Source organism: Beta vulgaris, chromosome 2 (genome assembly GCF_026745355.1).
Source record: "Beta vulgaris subsp. vulgaris cultivar EL10 chromosome 2, EL10.2, whole genome shotgun sequence".
Taxonomy (NCBI): Eukaryota; Viridiplantae; Streptophyta; class Magnoliopsida; order Caryophyllales; family Amaranthaceae; genus Beta; species Beta vulgaris.
In genome coordinates this window covers 37,785,445-37,806,100 of record NC_079203.1, presented here as the reverse complement: position 1 = coordinate 37,806,100, position 20,656 = coordinate 37,785,445, and the positions used below count along the sequence as shown (strand labels likewise).

Sequence of the window (20,656 nt, the reverse complement as noted above, 5' to 3'; positions counted from 1 at the left end):
GAAATAATAGGGGTGATCAATGAAAAATCATTCATCTTGTCATAATTACAATTTGAATTTGAAGTGAACCTCAAACTAAATCCAGAAGATAGAAGATAGGAAATAGCATCTGGATTTGTAATGCTATCTCCATTATGATTGACTAATTTTTTTTATTTGATTTTTGTTTTTGCGAATGGCCGCAAATGCATGATAATATTTAGTATTATAATTTCCAAGAGAGAGATGATTCGCTCGGTATTTTTGTTTCCAAAAAGAATTTTGATAAGAAAAAAGTTTATAAATTTTTTTAAATAATCTATGTTGCTTCTGTTGATAGTAGATATTTGAAGGATCTTGTAATAACTTAGTTTGGAGCAATTCCAAACCTTCATCTAGTTCCCTATGTTGTCGGAAGATGTTACCAAATTTTGCTTTATTTCAGTTTTTAGCATTTCTTTTTAAAAGTTTACATTTTTGAATACGACAATATATATTAGATCCTTGAAAATTTTGTTTACCAAGTTTTCTTTAGAAGAGTATCAAAATCTTTCCTTTGACACCACATTTTTTCGAAACGAAAAAGGAGGGATTTTGATTCAATTTGGATTCAGAAATGATAAAGAGATAGGGCAATGAACCGAAGAGGAGAATATATGATTAGCTATATGGGTTGTAGGAAAAAGATCCTACCAGTCAATGCTAGCAAATCCATGATCAAGCCATTCCAAAATATTATTACTACCATGAACCTTTGTTGGCCAAGTAAATTGAGGCCCTTGGAAGGGTATTTCAGAACACGAAATTTTCGTTTATAGATCAAAAAGGCGGGCAAAACGATTTGAGGAAGGAAGAACACCTCCCAATTTATCATCATTACATGCTATTTCATTAAAATCTCCCATTATAATGAAGGGAAGGGAAAGCTCATTAGTATAATTGATAAATTCATCCCAAAACGTATCTTTCTGGGCAGCATTTGCAGGTGCATAGAGGAATAAAACAATGATTCTAAAGCATTGCTACTGAAAGTTATATGACAAGAAAAAAACCTTGAACCTTTATGTAAAACAACAAACTGAAATGGATTAATTCTACATTTCCACATATCCCATAAACCCCCAGATAAGCCAAGAGTGAGAACAAAATTTACATTGCTAAACCCACACTGTTGGGCGTAAAAAAATATTTATATAAAACTAATAAGACGTGTGTTTAAACTGATAAAAAAAATTTAACTAATTTATTAAAATATCTATGAACTGATAAAACGTCTCCATAAACTGATAATGTAAAATACATAAAATCGATAATTTTGTTACGTAAACTAATAAATTTGTGCAAAAAATCAATAAATATAGCTTGAACTAATAGAAAGTTGTTTTAAACTAGTACAAAAATGTCATATAAGTGAAAACTTGTCTCAATCATGAATCAGACTAAGCCACATCTCAACCGAGGCACTTTCTTTAATTTTATTTTTCTCTTAATGTGTTTATTGATTTATTAGGTGAAGTGCTCTATGATTCCCATCTCAAGAAAAAAAATTGCTTATTTAGGATTGGTCATATCATATCACTCTATGTTATTCACGTTTATTTGCAATCTATGTTGTTTACGTCTGGCTCTTGCTCATACTTTGAACACTTAATTTGAGATGTCTTCTATATGTACACAACAACACAACCAACTTAATATTTACTGTACACTTTCTATATTTTCCTTTGCTTGCTTTGCATCTCTTCTTAAATTTAGACGAAAAAAGGACGGAATTAAAAGCAAGTATTAGTTGCATGATTAAAGGAGTCGTTTGGTACTTTACATGATGCATGTGTCATTCGCTTCAAAGTTGCGCATTTGATGATCCTGTTACACAACTTTCTGTCTTTTGAGTGTATGCAGTAAGATCATATTCTTATGTCTGGTAGAACTTCCATGAACCTGCTTTGCTAGAAGATGAGAAAGTACTGACTCCATCTTTTCAATGCCCAATTGCACATATATAATCAGCCAAACAGCAAAACTGATAAGCAAAGGCGAACTCGAGACCAAAACCTGAAACACTTGGAATCTAATGAAACACTTCCATTTCTAGCATTTTACCAGACCCCCCCTATGAACATTCATAATTTCGGAAGTTCAAATTACTTTTGAAGAAAATGAAACATAAGAAATTGGTAAAAGAACCACATTAATCTATAAACAGCCAATTTCCTTGGTACAAATCTGAAACCAAACTAGTCTGCTTTCCTGTTCTTTGGAGCTTTCTTCTGCTTTTTAGGCTGAGGGTAGATGACTCGGAACAACCAAGCAGCCGCAATTGCACCAATAAAAGGGCATATCCAGTAAACATAAAACTGGTCCCATGTATTATGCTGATTTCTCATGTATGCCCATCCAAAGGCCTGCAACGACAGAAGACAATTTCTCTGTCAAGAAGTTAAATAATCGGAGAAACATGTCCATTCTAGGGTGATTTCTATATAAAATATGGTCTAAGAAACCATGCAGCGCTCATAAATCACAACATACAAATCAAACTGAGGCATTCAGTATGTAAATAACAAAATATTGAATTTCTTATCGTGTTTGCATTCTGGTGGGCGGTGGCACAACTTAACACATTGTAACTTCAAAGCTTGCAGACATTAGAATCTGCTATCAACCTGACTTCACCAAAATTCAGACTCGGTTTGGAATCAAACAGTAGACACTAAAAGCCAAACCCTTTATATTTTGACGGTCACATATTGTTCACAGTCAAGGCTTGAAACTTGCCCAAATTTGGTCCATCAATGACATAAATAAAGATACACATGGTCAGTCGCATGTGCAGTGGAATTAGAGTACTGCATCAAATTGTGTAAAAGTTCCAACGGCTTTACATACATCAATTTATCATGTAGGATAGAAGTCCAACAACAAAATAAGTAGAATCAAGACAAAATTTATGTTCTTTTTGGAGTATTATAAAGCCATATCACATACTTTTTATATCAGGAAGCGTCTACCCATTAAATATTGCTGATATATACACTTTTCTGCATTTGAACCAAATCGTTATTTCTCCTTTTAACTGTTGGGATAGTTGGCCCAATATGAATCATAGAGGTGCTTATAATCTGATCTTCGTTCCCTTTCCCTGGTCTATATTAAAAGGTGCTTATAATCTATCACCACCAATATCTGTAGTTATGTACTTCTCCACTGTGTAAGACGAGACTCAGGAATAATTCTACCAACAGCACAAAAGAGGAATGAGGCTATCACTTGGTTGTGAAGTTCCACGGGGATCAGTTGCCAACTTCAGTTAGATATTTGGCTCTAAAAGGGTTTTTTTTTTTTTTTTTTGACGGGAGGTTCTAAAACCTATATAATTATGTGATGTATGATGTATTTCATTCTACAACACCAATTCATATAAAACAGATGTATGACAGTGCACAGTACAAAACCCTTCAGGTTTCTACTTCAATGGGCTCTAACTTCGAACCCAATAAGAAAAAACACGTAATCAAGCCAATCACTAATCTAAATTAATTGAAAAGATATTATAGACCTTGTAAGGTGGCAAAACTAGATAGGTAACCATAATAAAATTGTTGGAGTAGCTGGCTACTACAGACATGAATAAAGACATTGAAAAGATGACATGCTACAGAGTATTTCAGCGAAAAATATACTCACATTGGCGGGATTCATTGAAGGCCCAGTATAACTGGAACCGGTAACAACCATAGTGACAGTAGCCATAGCAAGCAGCCATGTCTTTACCAACATGCCACCTGGAACCTTGAGGATGATGATGAGGACAATGAAGGTTATAAGAAACGTCAACACCCCTTCTGCCACGGCTGCAGTATGCAAGTCCACTTTAATAGAAGGTCCCCCCAACATGTGTTTGTACTGACTTGGCATCACTTCGGAGATTGCCAAAGCACCGGCTACAGCTCCAGCAGCCTGCCAAAAGACAAAGTCACTCCTTCAAAAATTACTTAGAAGAATATGACGGATTTATCCCCAACTTCTGATTTCCTTTTGACTTCAGTTTTGTTCCAAGCCAACAATCTTCCACGACAGATGTGACTGCATGCATAATCAAAATGTACAGCAAAATAGTAAAAGCAGAAAATACATATAAGCTTATAAACCATGAAAGATCTCATCAAAGAAAAGCCAACAGGTATGCTTGATTGATATTGGAAGTTCCGCACAATTTTGGAATCATATCTTAGGAAGATTATATAAAACTTCTTACAAGTTCTTTGCTTATAAGTTACATGTCAGAAGTTGGGCAACAAACATATCACTTCAGGCTCATCCAATTTAACGTGAATTACACAGTCCAATTAAAGAAAAAGAAGTGAGAACTCACTTATAGCAACTACTACTCATAAGTGAGACAAGAAGACGACTGAAAACTAGTCAGACGTAATGCAGGCCAACTTAACCAGTAATGCTTTAGTAAAATTCTGGCAGAAAAAACATCAAATGAACCAATTCACGTAGCTAAACCACATGCTTCAATAAGAAGTTGATAAACAATATCCTCCTTTCCAATTAGTTGCAATATAAGGGGGAGACACATGCTTTAGGAGGAAAAATATAGAGAGGTCAAAAGAGGGATCGATATGATCGGTTGAGACTCAAAGAGATAGAGATACCACATCACCGAATAAAGTAATGATCCAACTAATTTGAAACTTCTAAAAAGGGTGGTGTTACAACTAATTTGGAATGGAGGAAGTACTAACTGACCACTCTTAATGCTAAAACATTTGTCTCAGTCTCAAACCCCATGTGTTCACCTAGATATCTAATCCTTCATATAAACAAAGCTTCTCCACATCATCAAGAAGACACCTCTACTTCGAAGTCCTCCCACCATATGTCAATTACATTAAACAAGACTTCCCATCTAGCTAAAACTAAACTCCGCCTCCACAGGTAAAATGTTGAACGAAAAGTAAGATTTTAATAGCATTTCTACCAGAAAACAAGTCAAACTTTCAAGCCAACTGACAACATTGTTGATACTCCCTCCGTCCCTATAAGCCAGCTACTTTTTTAGTGTCTACAAAAAATATGTTTGACTATTAATATCTTTTATTATGTATCTGGAATAGTTATGAAAAGTTGAAATTATACTTTATGAGTTATGACGTATCTAACAAAACCCCCTCCCCCCGACATGATAACAATTCTTTCTACATATCAATGAGATTTTACGACACCAAAATAGGAAACCGAGCAATAAATTAGGGACCGAGGCTGTAATTCTTATCATAACTGTAACTAAATTTCTTCTACCTGATTATGACTCTTAACAGTTATCATCCTTAGCATAAAAGTCATTTTATGCCTACCAAGATTGCATGAAAAAATGTTTCTTTCTACATATCATATCAATGAGACTTCACGACGCCAAAAAGGAAACGGAGCAATAAATTAGGGACCTAGGCTCTAATTCTTATCATAATTGTAACAAAATTTCTTCTACCTGATTATGACTCTACTCTATTGAGTGCTTATTTGGACTTTGGTTGCAATTGGAATTATATTCCCATAGGAATTTACAATTTGGGAGAATTTAATTTCCTTGTGAAATTCTTATGAATTAGTCTAAATTATTTGCTAGTCATAAAGGAAGTTGTAATTTATAGGAATTTATATAGGAATTGTGATTTGTGAGTGACCAAAGAGAGGGTAGGTAAATCAATTCTTATATTTTACGAAAATTGTAATTGCTTTGTGTGAACCAAACAACCACTTAGAGCTTGTCTGGTTAACCTTCAAATACACGGCAAATTAAAATTCCTAGGAAGTAGGTATATGTGTTGTTGTTTGGTTGGCAAAAACATGGGAAGTAAAACTTTCTAGGAAGTTCTATTTCCTACAAAATGGAGGAAATAACTTTTATAAGCCCCTCGGTAAGTGGAAATTTTCATAGAAAATAAAATTTCTCATGTTCAACCAAACAAAAAAATGTACTTCCTAGAAAATGGAAATTTCATGGGCAATGCAAATTCAACAGAAGCTATACTTCCCAACTTCAACCAAACCACCCCTTAGGCCTTGTTTGGCTGACAAAACAAATTATGAGAAGTGCAAATTTCTAAGAAGTAGAAGTATATGAAGTTATTTGGTTGGCAAAATCATAGGAATTTGTACTTCATAGGAAGTTCTACTTCCTCCATTGTTACTTATCTAGGTCCCCTAGGTAAGTAGAGCTTCCCATAGAAAGTTCTACTTCTCATTATCAACCAAACACAATTTTACACTTCCTAGCAATTTCAAATACATGGAAAAAATAACTTCCTACGAAGTATGAGTTCCTATATATAACCAAACAAGGTAGTTAATATCCAATTCACTTATATTCCACATACTTCCATATTCAAAAAAAAAAAAAAAATCAGCCAAAATCCGAGGTCAAAAGACGATGAGAGATTAAAAAAGGACCTGAGCAGGAAAGCGAAGAGCCAAAGAGAGGAGAGAATCGCGGCCAATTCCGACGGCGTAAAATGCAGCAGTACCAGTAGGATTAAAGCTAGCACCGCCGAGAAGTCCGCCGATGAAGGTATAGAAGAAGACGAGAATAGCGACGATTGAGGTGGTAATAACTAGGGTTATCGGACCTTGAATTCCTAGTGTAGTCGAAATTAGGTAGGTGAAAAGACCAATTGTTGAAGCTGAAAACACCCATAATGATGTTAGAATGGCGTCTCCGATTGCTAATTTGATCGCCGCCATTAAAGAAGCCATTGTTTCGAAGCTTTCCTGTGATATTTATTTTCTCTCTCCTCTTTTTTTTTTTTTTTTTCTCGCTCTTTCTGCTACTGGTTGATTTTGGTCTGGTTTAAAATTTGGATAGTTGTCAACGTGCGTGACAGACCTACTAATTATACCTTTTTTTAATGGAGAAGGCGTCATTGTTTGTTTGAAAGTTTGTGTGGTTTTGTATTTGTTGGTATTTTGGTGCTACTCGTGGTTTTCATGTCTAAATTCAGTATTGAGACTTGAGTGAATATATGACTCATCTTCTTCTTTTATGTTCTTTTTTAAAGATCACTTTAAAATCATTACCAATTATTCAACAAATGGCGCGAAAAAGGAAAGAAATAATTTGGGGGGTGATTCACATGTCGAAAAACAAAAAAGTAAGTTGAAAATAGGGATATTTTATCATTATATATATATTTTTTTTAATAAGGTTTGATTTCATCACCTTAAAGTCCTATAAAAATTCCGTGAATATATCACTTTGTTAATTTCTAAATCTTGTCAACTATATTTATTATAAATTTTATCATATATTCGGGTGTATCATGAAAGCTATTTTTTTTTCACTCATTGCTCATTTACAAAAAAATTTAGAAAGTTAGAAAGATAAAAACCTATGTATTTAGGATTATAGTCTTAGAATGATTAAATTTTAATGTATCGAATTTTCAAATATTAAATCTAAGCAATTTTTTTTTCTAAATACAGATTTGGATATTCCAGTCGATCCTGATTCACAAATTTCCAGATTCCAGTCTTCCAGTCCAACTTGTATTTGACCAATGCACACCCCTAACATTAACAAGGGGGCCAACCGAATGCGATCCCAAAAGTTTGAGATTTGGCACTGGAACTGCACTTACCCCACTTTTACGCTTTTTAAAGGCAACCAACCTATAACTAGTACGAGAAAGTATTCTCCCCCCCCCCCCCTTCCCCTCCCCAACAATATTGATATTTGCTTCCACCAATATTCGAACCTTGATCGTGGGAGATAGGAAGCGATATCCTTGGACCCAAGGGTCCTTGGTTAGAAAGTATTCTCCTATATGGCTATATTTGATATTGGACAATTTGTCCCATACCATGGCATTTTGTAATTTAGTAGCAAGTTGATACAATACAATTTAATATAACATTTACTCGATATTATAAGATGCCATCAAAATATAATATAATAGTTGATATGATAAGATGGTATCAAGATATAATATACTAGTCATTTAATATATCAACTAGATTTCAAATAACAAACTCCTAATAAAGAAATATATATTAAAAAAGTTAATGTTTTATAATTTATAATTTGTTAATATTAATTTTATATAAAAATTTCAACAATGCCATGATATAGACAATTTGTCCAATATCTAATATGAGAATATTAGTGCTCCACTAGTGTTCATACAAACATACCCTGAGAAAGTCTACTTTATCCGTTACAAAATAGATGTTACACTTTTTAAATATGGTTGTAACAAAATAGATGTTACACTTTCTTTTTAGGCAATAATCTCTCTCTATCCCTCTCCTATCACATGGATCTTGTTAAGAGTAAAGCCCACATGTGAGTTAGAAATAATTGTCCCATATTGAAGAATTAGAGAGAGAATGACTAACATATAGATTGGTGGGTTACTCCACCTATCACCAATTGATTTTAGGATGGAACCCTGCCAACCTTGTATGTGGTCACTCTCTCCTCCAACATGGGCTTGTGTGTGGGCCCAATGAAGTTTATCAGATCTCCTCTTTTCTTTCTCTCTATCTCTCTCCTCTTCAAAAAAAATATTGCCTAAAAAAATGTAACATCTATTTTGTTACGGAGGAAGTATATAAGATCTTGCGAATAAAAATTCATGTTATAATTCTTTTGTAAAGGCAACTCAGTACCACGGGAAGATTCAGGCGAAGTTGCTATGGGATGATATCAAGCAATTGATGAACCATTTTGACACCGTGATTTACAGCTCCTTTGGTAGAAGGGAGTTAGAAGGAAAAGAAATAAAGTGGAAAAGAAAACATTTTGATTTCTAATGTCTGGTTCAGAATTAACATTATAAGTGATAGAAAATGAAAAGAAGTGAAAGAAAAGTCTCTTTACAAAATTTTCATTTTCCTTCACTCTCAAAATTAGAGGAATTTTGGAGGAAAGAGAAAACTTAAACCAAATATGAAAAATTAAGATAACTTTACCAAAAAAGCAATCATATTGTAAATTATGTTGCAACTCTAGGTCACTTCATTAAGATGTATTAGGATATAAAACCCTTCATGGATAGTAAATTTTTTTATATTCTTTCTTTTAAGGTCCATTTGATTCAACTTATTTTGTCTTATGTTACCTAAACTTATTTCAGATGAACTTATCTTAGAGTGAAGATAAGTTAATAGATTTCTTATTTTATCTTATCTTATAAGATCTTAAATAAGTTAAAATAAGTTGAACAGAACAAGGTGTTATTAAGTTAAGTTATAATGTTTAGAAAACACTTTTTTAATTTTGTATTTTTTTTCAACTAAAAATAAGTCGTAGCACTTCGTAATTTAATAATAATTTATTCAATTTTAGTTATTTTATATTGACTTCTACGATTTTTTATTTTTTGTTATTTTTTTAAAAAAGTAACATGAAGTTGTTGCAAGTGGAGAATTTGAGGGTCCCACTTTACAAGGAGCAAGAGGCGAAATCCTTTGACAGGGGTGGAATGAGGGTATCCAACAAATTAGGTCATCTTTAAATTATTTTTTTTTACTTTTGCAATATACCCTTTTTCTTACTAAAGTTCACAAACAAATATTATAATCTAAACATTACCTATTAGATTTATTGAAATGTATATTGATAAATATCAAGTATCTATGATTTTAACTATTAACTAATTAGATATAATAATGATGAAAACTATTAACAAATATCTATATAAAAGTTAAAGTGGACCAACTAGGAAATAGAATATGCATGACTCCAAAGGAGAGGTAGTGTTATTGCGTCATTGGTATATGCTGTATCCTGTATGCATCATGCACGTATAGATGTCGTAGTTCTATGTATTGTTGTTTGTCACTTGATTGTGAAAATAGAGTTTTAGCCGAAACGGCAACACTTGTTAGTTGTTGTTCACTTGTTCTGTTTTGGTTAAAAGATGGAAAAACCAAAATTTTAAATTCTTGTTTTTTTTTTTTCAGCGACAAGAACAAACAAACCAACTAGGAAACAAATTTACCTTGCCTAGCTGCTATGGCCAACCTGTGGGCCGGGGTAACATCCAATCTACCTACTTTCTTTATCTCACAGTAATTAAATTCCCTACGGATGGCTTTAATATCGAGTATTAGGGTGGTTATCTCAAAAGCTTGATACGGACCATCGCAAGCACGAACGACTTCCGTGGAATCTGAATGGATTTGAAGGTGTCGGATTCCTCTCGAATGAGCTTCATAGAGGCCTCTATGGATAGCATAGGCTTCTGCTTGAAGAGCTGACGAAGCCATGATCATTGAATTTCCCTTAAAGATTTTCACTTCATTGACATAGGCTGTCCAACCAATACCTGCTCGTGGATGCTTATTCCTGTGTCTTTTCCAAGCTCCGTCCACTAGCATAACACAGATTCCTTGCTGGCCAGTGTTATTTAGGGAATTGGGGATTCTCTGTTGGGCTTCGGTGGAAGAAGGGATGTTGTTACGATATGAATCCTTTATTCTATTGCTCTCGATACACTCTCTTAGCAGGTAGTCCTTTCGTTTTAAAATATTTGTAGGGTCTTCATATAGGTCTCTAAAAACTATATTGTTCATGTGGATCCAGATAGACCAGAGCGTGGCTACGAATTCCTTGGCTCTCTCTGATTTCACTCCTTCTTCCTTCCAGAACAGCTGAAGAAATTTTTTTGCCCATTCTCCGAAGGGGATGATCTGGCTTGAGCACGTTTGGATGCCTAGATTAGAGCTCGACCAGATTCGAGAAGCAATATCACAATCTCGAAACAAGTGACTTTCATCCTCCCTATGACGGTGGCAAAAATAACATCCCTTATGTACCGGAATATTCCTTTTAATCAGATTGGAGTTGGTGGCTAGGGCCTTGTGTAATAGTCTCCACATGAAGAATTTTCATTTGGGAATGAGGTCAGAGGCCCAGAGTTTACTCCAAAAACTTCTATTTCCTTGATCCGCTCCTAAGTTACCTTTATGAATCAGGAGATGGGCGTAAATGTCTTTCACTCTCGAGGACCCCGATTTGGATTCAATCCATTTGAACTGATCTTGGAAAGTCTCCTTAGGAATATATGTGGATAGAATCCTGGTAGAGGTTTCTGGCGAGAAGACTTTCCATATGAGTGAAGTGTTCCATGATTTTTGAGTTGTATTCATCAGGTCCTTTACTTTTCGAAGTTCGAGGGCTTCCAAATTGATGGCCGGTTTTGTTTCAATATTATCGCCCTTCAACCACTTGTCATGAAGGATGCTTGTGTTCGAGCCGTCTCCTATTAACTTAACGAATCCTTCAGAACAGTCTTGAATTGATCTGCAAAGTCCTCGGAAACCCCAAGAAACTTTGCCTAACTTGTTTTTCTGCAAGACCATGTTAACTGTAGAGTTTCTGTATCTGGCGCAGTAGATCTGGGAAATCAAGGAATGGCTTGAATTATGGATCATGACCGCTTGTTTTGCAAGGAGAGCTTGTTGAAAAGGTTGACGTTCCTGATTCCTAACCCTCCTCCCCCTTTGGGAAGTTCCAAAGTTGACTTACTTTTCCAGTAAATTGGTTTTGAGTCGCGGGAGCCCGCCCACAAGAACCGTGCGAAAATTGAATTTAACTTATCTGCCGTCGCCTTTGGAATGAGGAAAACACTGAGGATATGTAAGCTGAGCATGGAAAGGACGCTGTTTATGAGCATGACTCGTCCTGCTATTGAGAGAGAAAGATGATGCTAGCTCGAGAGTCGCTGATCCACCTTCTCTATTAGTGGAAGGAACCGTCTGGAGTTTCTTCCATTTACCTCGATGTTACAGCCTAAATACTTCCCAATTGACTCTGCAGAAGGAGTGTTAACTATGTTTTTCATTTGTTGACGACATCCCACTGGTGTGTTTGGGCTGAACATAATGAGAGATTTATGGAAGTTGATAACTTCTCCAGATAACCTGCTGAATTTCGCCAAAATATTTTTTACCCCTTCACAAGCTTTAGGAGTGGCCTTGAAAAAAAATCAAGGAGTCATCTGCAAAGAACAAGTGAGATACAGATGGGCCTGTTCTATTGAGTTTAATACCTTGAAAAATATGATCATCAGCTCCTTTCATTAGCAGTCTAGACAGAATATCCATAACAAGTATAAAGAGGTATGAAGATAGATGATCTCCCTGTCTGAGGCCGCATGTGGGTTTGAATCTTTTTGTTGGCTCTCCATTTATGAGAATGGAGTAAGAAACAGTTGTGACACACTGGATGATCCAATGGCGACATATGACTGGAATCCTCATTTGGGTTAGTAACCATTCTAGGAAATCCCAATCAACCTTGTCGTAAGCTTTGAACATATCAATTTTCAGTGCGCCAAAGTAAAGCTTTCCTTTTGTGCGTTGCTTGATTCCTCCGACCAGCTCATGTGCTATGAGACAATTACCCGCCATGAGTCTCCCGGGAACAAACGCATTCTGAAAAGGGGAGACGATGCTCTGCAATATCGGTTTAAGCCTATTCGAGATGATTTTCGAAATGATTTCATAGATCACATTGCAGAGGCTTATGGGACGGTATTGGCTTGCTTCGTCAGGCCGATCCTTCTTGGGTATTAGACAGATATTCGTTTGATTCCACTCGAGCAGGATATATCCCGTAGAGAAGAAGTGAGAAACTGCTTGCCAGATATCTTTTCCCACCACTGGCCAATATTTTTGATAAAACAAAGCGGGTATTCCATCCGAGCCGGGGGCTTTGAGACCTCCCATTTGGAACACCACGAGCCTGACTTCTTCAAAAGTAACTGCTTGGCAAGACTGTGTTGCTGCTCATCAGATATGTGTGGTATCAAATTTTGAATCGTAGAAAGTTCCCCCAAATACCCATCATCAAGCTGAGCTCCTTGATAGATATGAGTAAAATGCTTAATCCATTCCTGCTGAATATCTTCCTTACTTGAGATCCAATTACCGTCTGCGGTCTTGAGCATTAGTATTTCATTTCGTCATCTCCGTCGTTTTGCTTTCCTGAAGAACCATTTGGTATTCGTATCCTCCCAGGCTTTCCATTTGCTCTTTGCTCTCTGCTGCCAATATTGTAGTTGAATTCCGACCTTTTCTTTAGCCTCTTTCCTGCTCTCTTCATCCAGTAACCCTCCATTATCAAAGGGAAGACAGGCTTGAATTTCGCCACACTTGTTAAGACATTCTTCCCAGCTAATGTTATGACTTTGTTTATAATCCTTACACCATTTGAACAGAAAATATCGTATTTGACGACATTTCTTCGCAAGTCTGAACATCGGGGATCCATTAATCGGGAGATGCCAATGATCTGAGATGATATTCACGATTTCCTTGAAATCTAAACACCATGCTTCCATTTTTATAGGCGTCCTTTTTTGTGATTTTGGCGGAGAAGTGAGTAATAAGATGGGACGACTATGGTCTGAGACTAGAATAGGAAGGTTTAAAACTGTTGCTTCCGATTTCTTGTGTAACCAATCCTCCGTAGCATACACTCTATCTAGTCTTTCATAGATCCTGTCTTTTCCCGATCTATTGTTGCACCATGTGAAGGATTGCCCATGATTTTAAATTCTTGTTGAACCCTTACTTCGGATGAAGTTTTTTTTTTATAAAGGTTATTTTTAATTAAATCTGCAATAAAACCTAGTTTTTCTCTCTAGCCGCCTCCCCTTTTCCCCTTTCCCTTCATCAGTTAGGGGCTGCCATGGATTATCTCATCCATGGTAAGCCCCTTTTCCTTTCTTGTTTTCACTTTCGAGTTTGTCCTTTTGTTTTGTTGAATAAGTTAGTCTCTCTTTATGAGAGTTTTTGGTGCCCTGATATGGGAAGACTAGTCTTCTCGGTTGTGGAGGTTTCCTTCTCCCCTATGGGAGTTGTGAGTCTAGTTTTTTTATTTGTAGGTATGAGAAATTGTTCTCATTGGTTGAAGTTCAAAACTATCAACATGAAGGTATTGGAAGCTCGGATGCGATCAATATGGATAGATCAAGAATGTTCTTCACCAAACTATGTCAAAATGATAGACGGTTCCATTAATAGTTGATTGGGACAACAAATACAAGGGACTTGCGCCACAATATTCGATCTGGTTCATTGTAGTTTCATCGAAGACGAAATTGATCTGATCTTGTTTAATTGTATCATGTTTTTCTTATTACTTATTGTAGATGCAGTTTGGCCTTCAATTAATGAAATTTCTCTTTAAAAAAAATTAAATCTGCGATGTATTTAGTTTTAAGGTATTATATATTTGTGTTGAAATTTTCGATTTTTCAGGAATTGATTATAAGTGCCGTTTGACTATCCCTTATTAATGAAATCATTTTTTTCCTGTAAAAAAAAAGCTTAATCTAATGATAAGAATTACAAAAATTATTAAAAGAGGTGGTCTAATTTTTAATATAAAAATAGATTTAGTCACTAAATGGATTAATTAGGTTATTTTTCTTTTTAATATCAGACTTATTATTGCCTAATTTTAATGTAAAAGTGAATAGTCTCTTCCAAGAGAAACTCCACGAATTATACCTTCCAACCTCAATGTTAGAATTAGTCCCCTTGAGAGGCATTTTGGGGAGAGGATCCCTACCCCTTTATCATATCAAACACCACCAACGATCCCTATCTTCTCCCCCCTAAGTGTCTAGTCCCTAACTTAAATTGTTAACCTATAAGAAGTTTCAACTCAATAGAATTCTTCATCTTAGTCATCTTAAAAAAAAATATCATACACCACCTACTTCGACATCTCACCAAGTAAACAAGTTGTCTAGTTGGCATTGAATGTTTGGATGCACTTGTAACTAGTTTTTCAATTGCCTTTTCTCCATTATTACTACAATAATTAAAGAAAAGTGGGTATCGGTTACTTTTTAGATACACCCTCATTCCCTCAACAAATGGTGTCCAAGAAAGTAGCTCGTCATATGCAGATGCAAAATACTACTCCATCCGTTTCATTTTAATCTACACACTTATACTTTTCACGTATGCCAATGTAAAACTTTGAAGACATATATCTTTAGTTTTGTATTTCTAAAAATTATAAAAAGTACATATTAATAAAATACATACTAAGACGAATCTAACAAATCCCACATTACTATGTTTTTATTCACGTATAAATCACAAGTCAAAGTGTAATTTGTGAATAGTATAAAATGTCAAAGTGTGTAGATTAATTTGAAACGGAGGGAGTGCGTCCTATATCTTATTTTTCTTTTAATGTGTAAATTCTGACGACCATGTGCACCTCAGGGGAAAAAACTTTCTTTTACGTCCACATGGATTAGGAACTGTAATTCAGTGGCTCACAAAGTCACAAGAGAATGACTCCATTAAGAATTTGAGATTGTGGAAAACATAAACTTCTAAGACACTGCTATAGTACTATTAGACCAATTTTCTAGTCACCTTCCAACAGAGTCTTTTTAACGGTATAATACCGATTATTACTTTGAAAAAAGGAACCGCCTTCTTTTGAATATATCTCTATTATATAAGGCAACACATGGGGGACACCAAAAAATAGAAAAAGGAAAAAAAAAAGTAAAAAAGAATTAAAGGATAACTAACTGTTTCATTTGAATGAAAAAAGGGGGTGAAGTAGGACATTTAAACTGAACATCAGTTTTTGAGAAAATAAAATGTAAAGACGGTTTTTCTTCCCAAATAATTTTATTTTCTACTTCATTTGTTATCACACGTTATCGCACGCATCGCGTGCATGTAAAACTAGTGCTTTATTACTCTAGGTCAAGACCGTCTTGAATATTTTTTGGGCCCTTATTCTAACATGAAAATTAAACCTTTAACTTATAAAAATAAGGATTTTTTAACAAAAATAATACAAACTTTTGGCCATTCTCTCACAATAATACAAACTTCTAATTATTTTTTAATAATACAAACTTTACCTAGAAATTCCTCTAGTAAGACAAGTTGACTTGTAACCTGTAAAATACGAAAATTTTCTTTTAAAAAACCCAAAAAAATTCTCTCTCCTCTCCCTCCCCTAATTAACTGCAACCAACTCCACCCCCAATCCTGGCCCCTCCCCCCACCCCTGCCCACCAGAGAACCCCCACCCTTGGCCACCGGAGAACTAATGGTCTGGCCCTTCTCTGTCTATCCTCCTCCACGACCTTTTCTCTCCTCCTCCACCACCTCTCCCTCCACTTTGGCCTCTACTTCTCCTCCTCCTCTTGACTTCGAAGGCTTTGGCGATGAACTCGATGACTCCCTCGACGAACCACCAATTCAACTGACTAATTTCCCACCTTCCCCCACTTTGACTCAGTTCGATGCGTAACCTCACCACCACGAAGAAAAACTCTGAAATCCAAGAACATAAAATATTTGAAACCCAAGAAGAGTTAAGCTTTGAAACCCGATCTCCATCGTTGGTGTCGTTATACTGGACCAATCTCCGTCGTTGGTGTCGTTACACTGGATTAAGATCATGTGTTTGAGTTTCTTGATTGTTTTCGGCATTAATTATTTGGGTGGCGAAACTTGGCTTTAACTTGAGCGGCGAAAGAATTTCTCTCTGCCTGGTGGTCGGCGAGGGTGGAGATTCACCGTTGTTGGCGGCGAAGATGTTTTGATAATCCGGCGACGGTTTCTAGAGGGGGTTCCTTTGGAAGGGGTTTCGTCGCCATTAGAGGAGGAGGTGAAAGAGTGGGAAGCCATGGCAGGAAGGAGGTGAGAGAAAATGGGAGGAAGAGGAGTGAGAATGGAAGCCATGAAAGAGAGGAAGGGTTGTACAGAAGCCATGGTGGGGTGAGTGGGGTTCGGGGAGAAAGAGAGTTGGAGGGGGAGCAATAGAAGAAAGGAATTTTTTTTTTCAGATTTAAAAAATCAACCAATAAAAATGCGACATGTGTCCTGGAAGTGCCACATCAGCTTTTTTACCTCCTACAATAAGTTACCAACCGGTATTGTCCTATTGGAGGAATTTTGGTGTAAAGTTTGTATTATTTAAAAATAATCAAAAGTTTGTATTATTGCTAGAGAACAGGCAAAAGTTTGTATTATTCTAGTTAAAAAATCCTAAAAATAAAGAGGAAAGGTTGAAATATTAAAGATGGAAAGTTGATTATTCAAATATTGATCACTAAGAAATTTATTAGAAATGAAATACAAAGGTAATTTTCTCAAATATGAAGTACATTTTTTTAGAATAATACATCTTAGAGACCTTATATTTTTGGGACCCTATATTGTTGGGCTCCTTACATACCCTCATCTTGCTTTAGGCCTAACCCAAACAATCCCCTGGGAACCCCCCTCATATACCTTTTGTCTAGCTTTTATGAATTGTGATTCTATAGCTCTTTAGAGTTACATCTACTATGAAGAAGCTCTTTCGCTTCTATGTTTGCCTAATCAAATTATTCATTCTCCATCGCAAACAAACCACTTTAAAAAAATGCGCATCTCATGCATTATTCTACTTATCTTTTTGCGGTCTAACAGCTAACAACCATTGTCATTTGATACTTTGTAACCACTTGACCGATATATGTCTAAATCTTTTAGCTAAATTAACTCTAGATAAACCATAATGCATCGATGCAAGGAGTAGGCTATTGGAAAGGATTAGTTCACTCTAATATCATCAATAGCACAAGTTATACCTATCATTTTTAACAACACTAATCTATTGATCCATATTATATATCTATATATTACAACATAAGGCATTAAAGTATACAATTTATCCTCCTAACGTTCTCTTCTAAAGTATAATAAGTAAGTATATAATTGACACGAAAAAATCACGGGAAGTAGAAATTTCTAGAAAATAAAAAATGATTACTATTATTTGGTTGCCAATGCAAAAACAAAGGAAGTATAACTTATCAAACTTTTCACAAATTAATGGATATAACACCCTAGTCCATTAGATTAACTAAAAAATCGTGTGAAAGTGCTATGTAATGCTTTCAACCAAACATTTTCTCATACATCAAATATTCATATAAGAACGCATTTCCATAATTATAATAACACGAAGGTAACTCGTGATTTAAGAGGTTACTTATAATAAAATTGACTCCGTACAAGATGATTCATTATCAAAGTGAAGTGATCTTATCATAATTTTTTGAGTTTTTTGCGGGGATATACCAGGGTAATAGGGCATGTTGTGGGTATATACCTCACTAAAAAAAATTTATGGGGATATACCAACCTAAATTTAAGTTTTGTTAAAAGGTACTAAAAACACTATTTTCAGCGAAAAATTCAAATTTTCGGTATTTGAATTGGTAGGAACTCGTGTGTGAGCCACAAAATGACAGTGAGGACGTTGGAGGAAAATGAATTTAATAGAAGAAATTGAATATCACACACTATACAAAGAGTAATTAAGCAAGTCAAAGGCTGGAAATTTGACTTTCTCGACGAAAATAATGTTTTTGATACCTTTCAACAAAACTTAAATTTAGGTTGGTATATTCCCACAAAAAAAAATTAGTAAGGTATATCCCTACAAGATGTCCTATTACCTTGGTATATCCTCACAAAAAACTCTAATTTTATTATAAGATACTCTAATTATACAAGACTTACTAGATATTTTTATTACGACAAGTGATCCTTCATTGTAAAACGATTTTATATGAAACTTTGTAAGCATAGAAAAGTATATAATACTCTATTCACAAATGATAGGTAACTAGGAATAAATAACCATTTATAAAAAAAAGTAGTAGCTAGTAGGAATAAAGAAAAAGTAGTAAAAAGAGAAAATTACCTGGGCAGGAAAGCGAAGTGCCATGGAAAAGATAGTATCGCCACCAATACCGGCGGCATACATGGCGGCGTTAGCGGTAGGATTAAAGCTAGCGCCACCAAGCATCACTGCTAAAGCATCGCAAATAAGTATGTGAACCATTATGATCGCAGTGAACACAACATGGATCATTTTGTTTTCAGTCTCCACGCCTAAAGCCGCCGCCACAACTGACGTTGCTGCGCCAAGTGCCGACGCTGTAAACATCCATCCGAATGACATAAGGGCGTCTCCTATAACTGCCTTTGTTATTCCCCCCACCCCTTTCGTCATGTCTAGTTTTTGCTTTAATCGAGGTTTAGATGAGAGATTTGGGAGAAATTGAAGTTGAGTGAGATTTATTTATGGTTCAGAATACTATGATTTTGGTTTTTGCTTCAAGTAGTATTTGATTTTGAACTTTACTAATTCAATTTCTATCTACTATAAATCTCCAATTATCATTCACCTGTATTTTATCTAAAGGATCAATCGTCTCGGGAGAAATGTCGGATCAAACATTTTGCTAATATAGGATATTAAAATTGGGTATTGGGCCTATTCAAAAAATTAAATTTTGGGTATTGGCTAATTCATTATTGGGCTTATCCACATTTCCACGCAAGTCCTCCTTCCGTTTTTTTTACACCTTTTTCCTATATTTAAAGTTAACAGGTTTTTTCCCCTAAAAAAAAAAGTTAACAGGTTTTTCACCATATACTCCTAACAAATATTTTATTCACCTGATACACTCACTTTTTTCAAAATTCACCATATATTTCACAATGCTGTTTTAGAACCCATAAGAAGTGTCGCTTTAGAATTTTCAAAATTGGCATGGGTGGGGGGAGGGGGCTACGGAATTAGACACGCATTTGTGAGACAGATTGGGGTTAATTTCACAATGCTGCCTGACTAATGTATAGAGGGGGAAGAAATACAATCCTCTTGGATGCTTGAGTTTGAGAGTTCCAATGGTTAATGACATCCCAACAATAATTTTTGGACGTGATGTCACTCACGCAGAAAATGGGAAAGACACAAGCCCAATTGAGGGGTGCATGTTTCATGACACCACTTCATCTGATACTTTTAGAGGTTTGGTTGCTGACTCGATCGGTAGGACAGTTGCAGGCCTCGGGGGTCCATTTTGGGAAAATGGTGCTATTGCTGCACAAGGGGTTGCGGAGATTCTGTCAGACGCAGAGCCACCTGCTCCATTGGAGAGACATCTGACGGGTATTATATGGTTGATTCTAGGGTGTTGTTTATTCACAGATAAGAGTGGATCGAGGTAGATACCATTTGACCTTGTTGAGGTCAGGTCTCTAGATATCGTTCACACGTTCTCCTGGGGGTCGGCTACACTTGCGTACTTGTATCGTCAGTTGGGTGAGGCTAGTCGGACCTCCACAGTTGGGATCAATGACTGTTTGACTTTACTCCAGGCATGGATTTATGAGTACTTTTCATGCTTGAAGCCACGCGCATAGCATATTAGTGGTGGGGGAGGTCCACGAGCGCAGAGTTGGACTGTGTACACGGAGAAGAGGTCTCATGACCGTCTTTGTTCTATTAGGAGACAACTGGACACTCTGACAGTAGAGGATGCAAGTTAATTTTTATGTACTATTATTATGAGTTTCTTCTATACTTGCATTTCATTAAATAAGGTTGCTGATATTTGTAAAAATTGCAGGTGGATTGGTTGCCTTATGGTTATGATTTTGATCCGACCACTATCCGGAGAACATTATACAGGGACACCATTCGGTATCGGGGAGTTATCGAGCCCTATATGCCTGATCGATGTTTGCGGCAGTTAGGTCGTATGCAGATTGTACATGTTCTTGTTATTGCTCCAGAGTCTGCATCTAGGCCTAGCTAGCAAGGGAAAGT

General features: G+C 35.8%; 1 protein-coding gene across 2 annotated transcripts; it reads right to left on the bottom strand.

Moving 5' to 3' along the window:
• Nucleotides 1-2,043: 2,043 nt before the first annotated feature.
• LOC104886771 (aquaporin SIP1-2) lies at nucleotides 2,044-19,264 on the bottom strand. Of its 2 annotated transcripts, none has more exons than XM_010671277.4 (3): nucleotides 18,740-19,264; nucleotides 3,667-3,939; nucleotides 2,044-2,384 (listed from the first exon to the last, which is right to left on the bottom strand). In XM_010671277.4, exons 1-3 carry the CDS (start codon nucleotides 19,049-19,051, stop codon nucleotides 2,217-2,219), a joined length of 753 nt encoding a protein of 250 aa, XP_010669579.1. In that variant the 5' UTR covers nucleotides 19,052-19,264; the 3' UTR covers nucleotides 2,044-2,216. The 2 variants fall into 2 exon arrangements, with proteins under 2 accessions (XP_010669579.1, XP_010669580.1); XM_010671278.4 differs by lacking the exon at nucleotides 18,740-19,264 and adding an exon at nucleotides 6,442-6,912.
• Nucleotides 19,265-20,656: the final 1,392 nt, after the last annotated feature.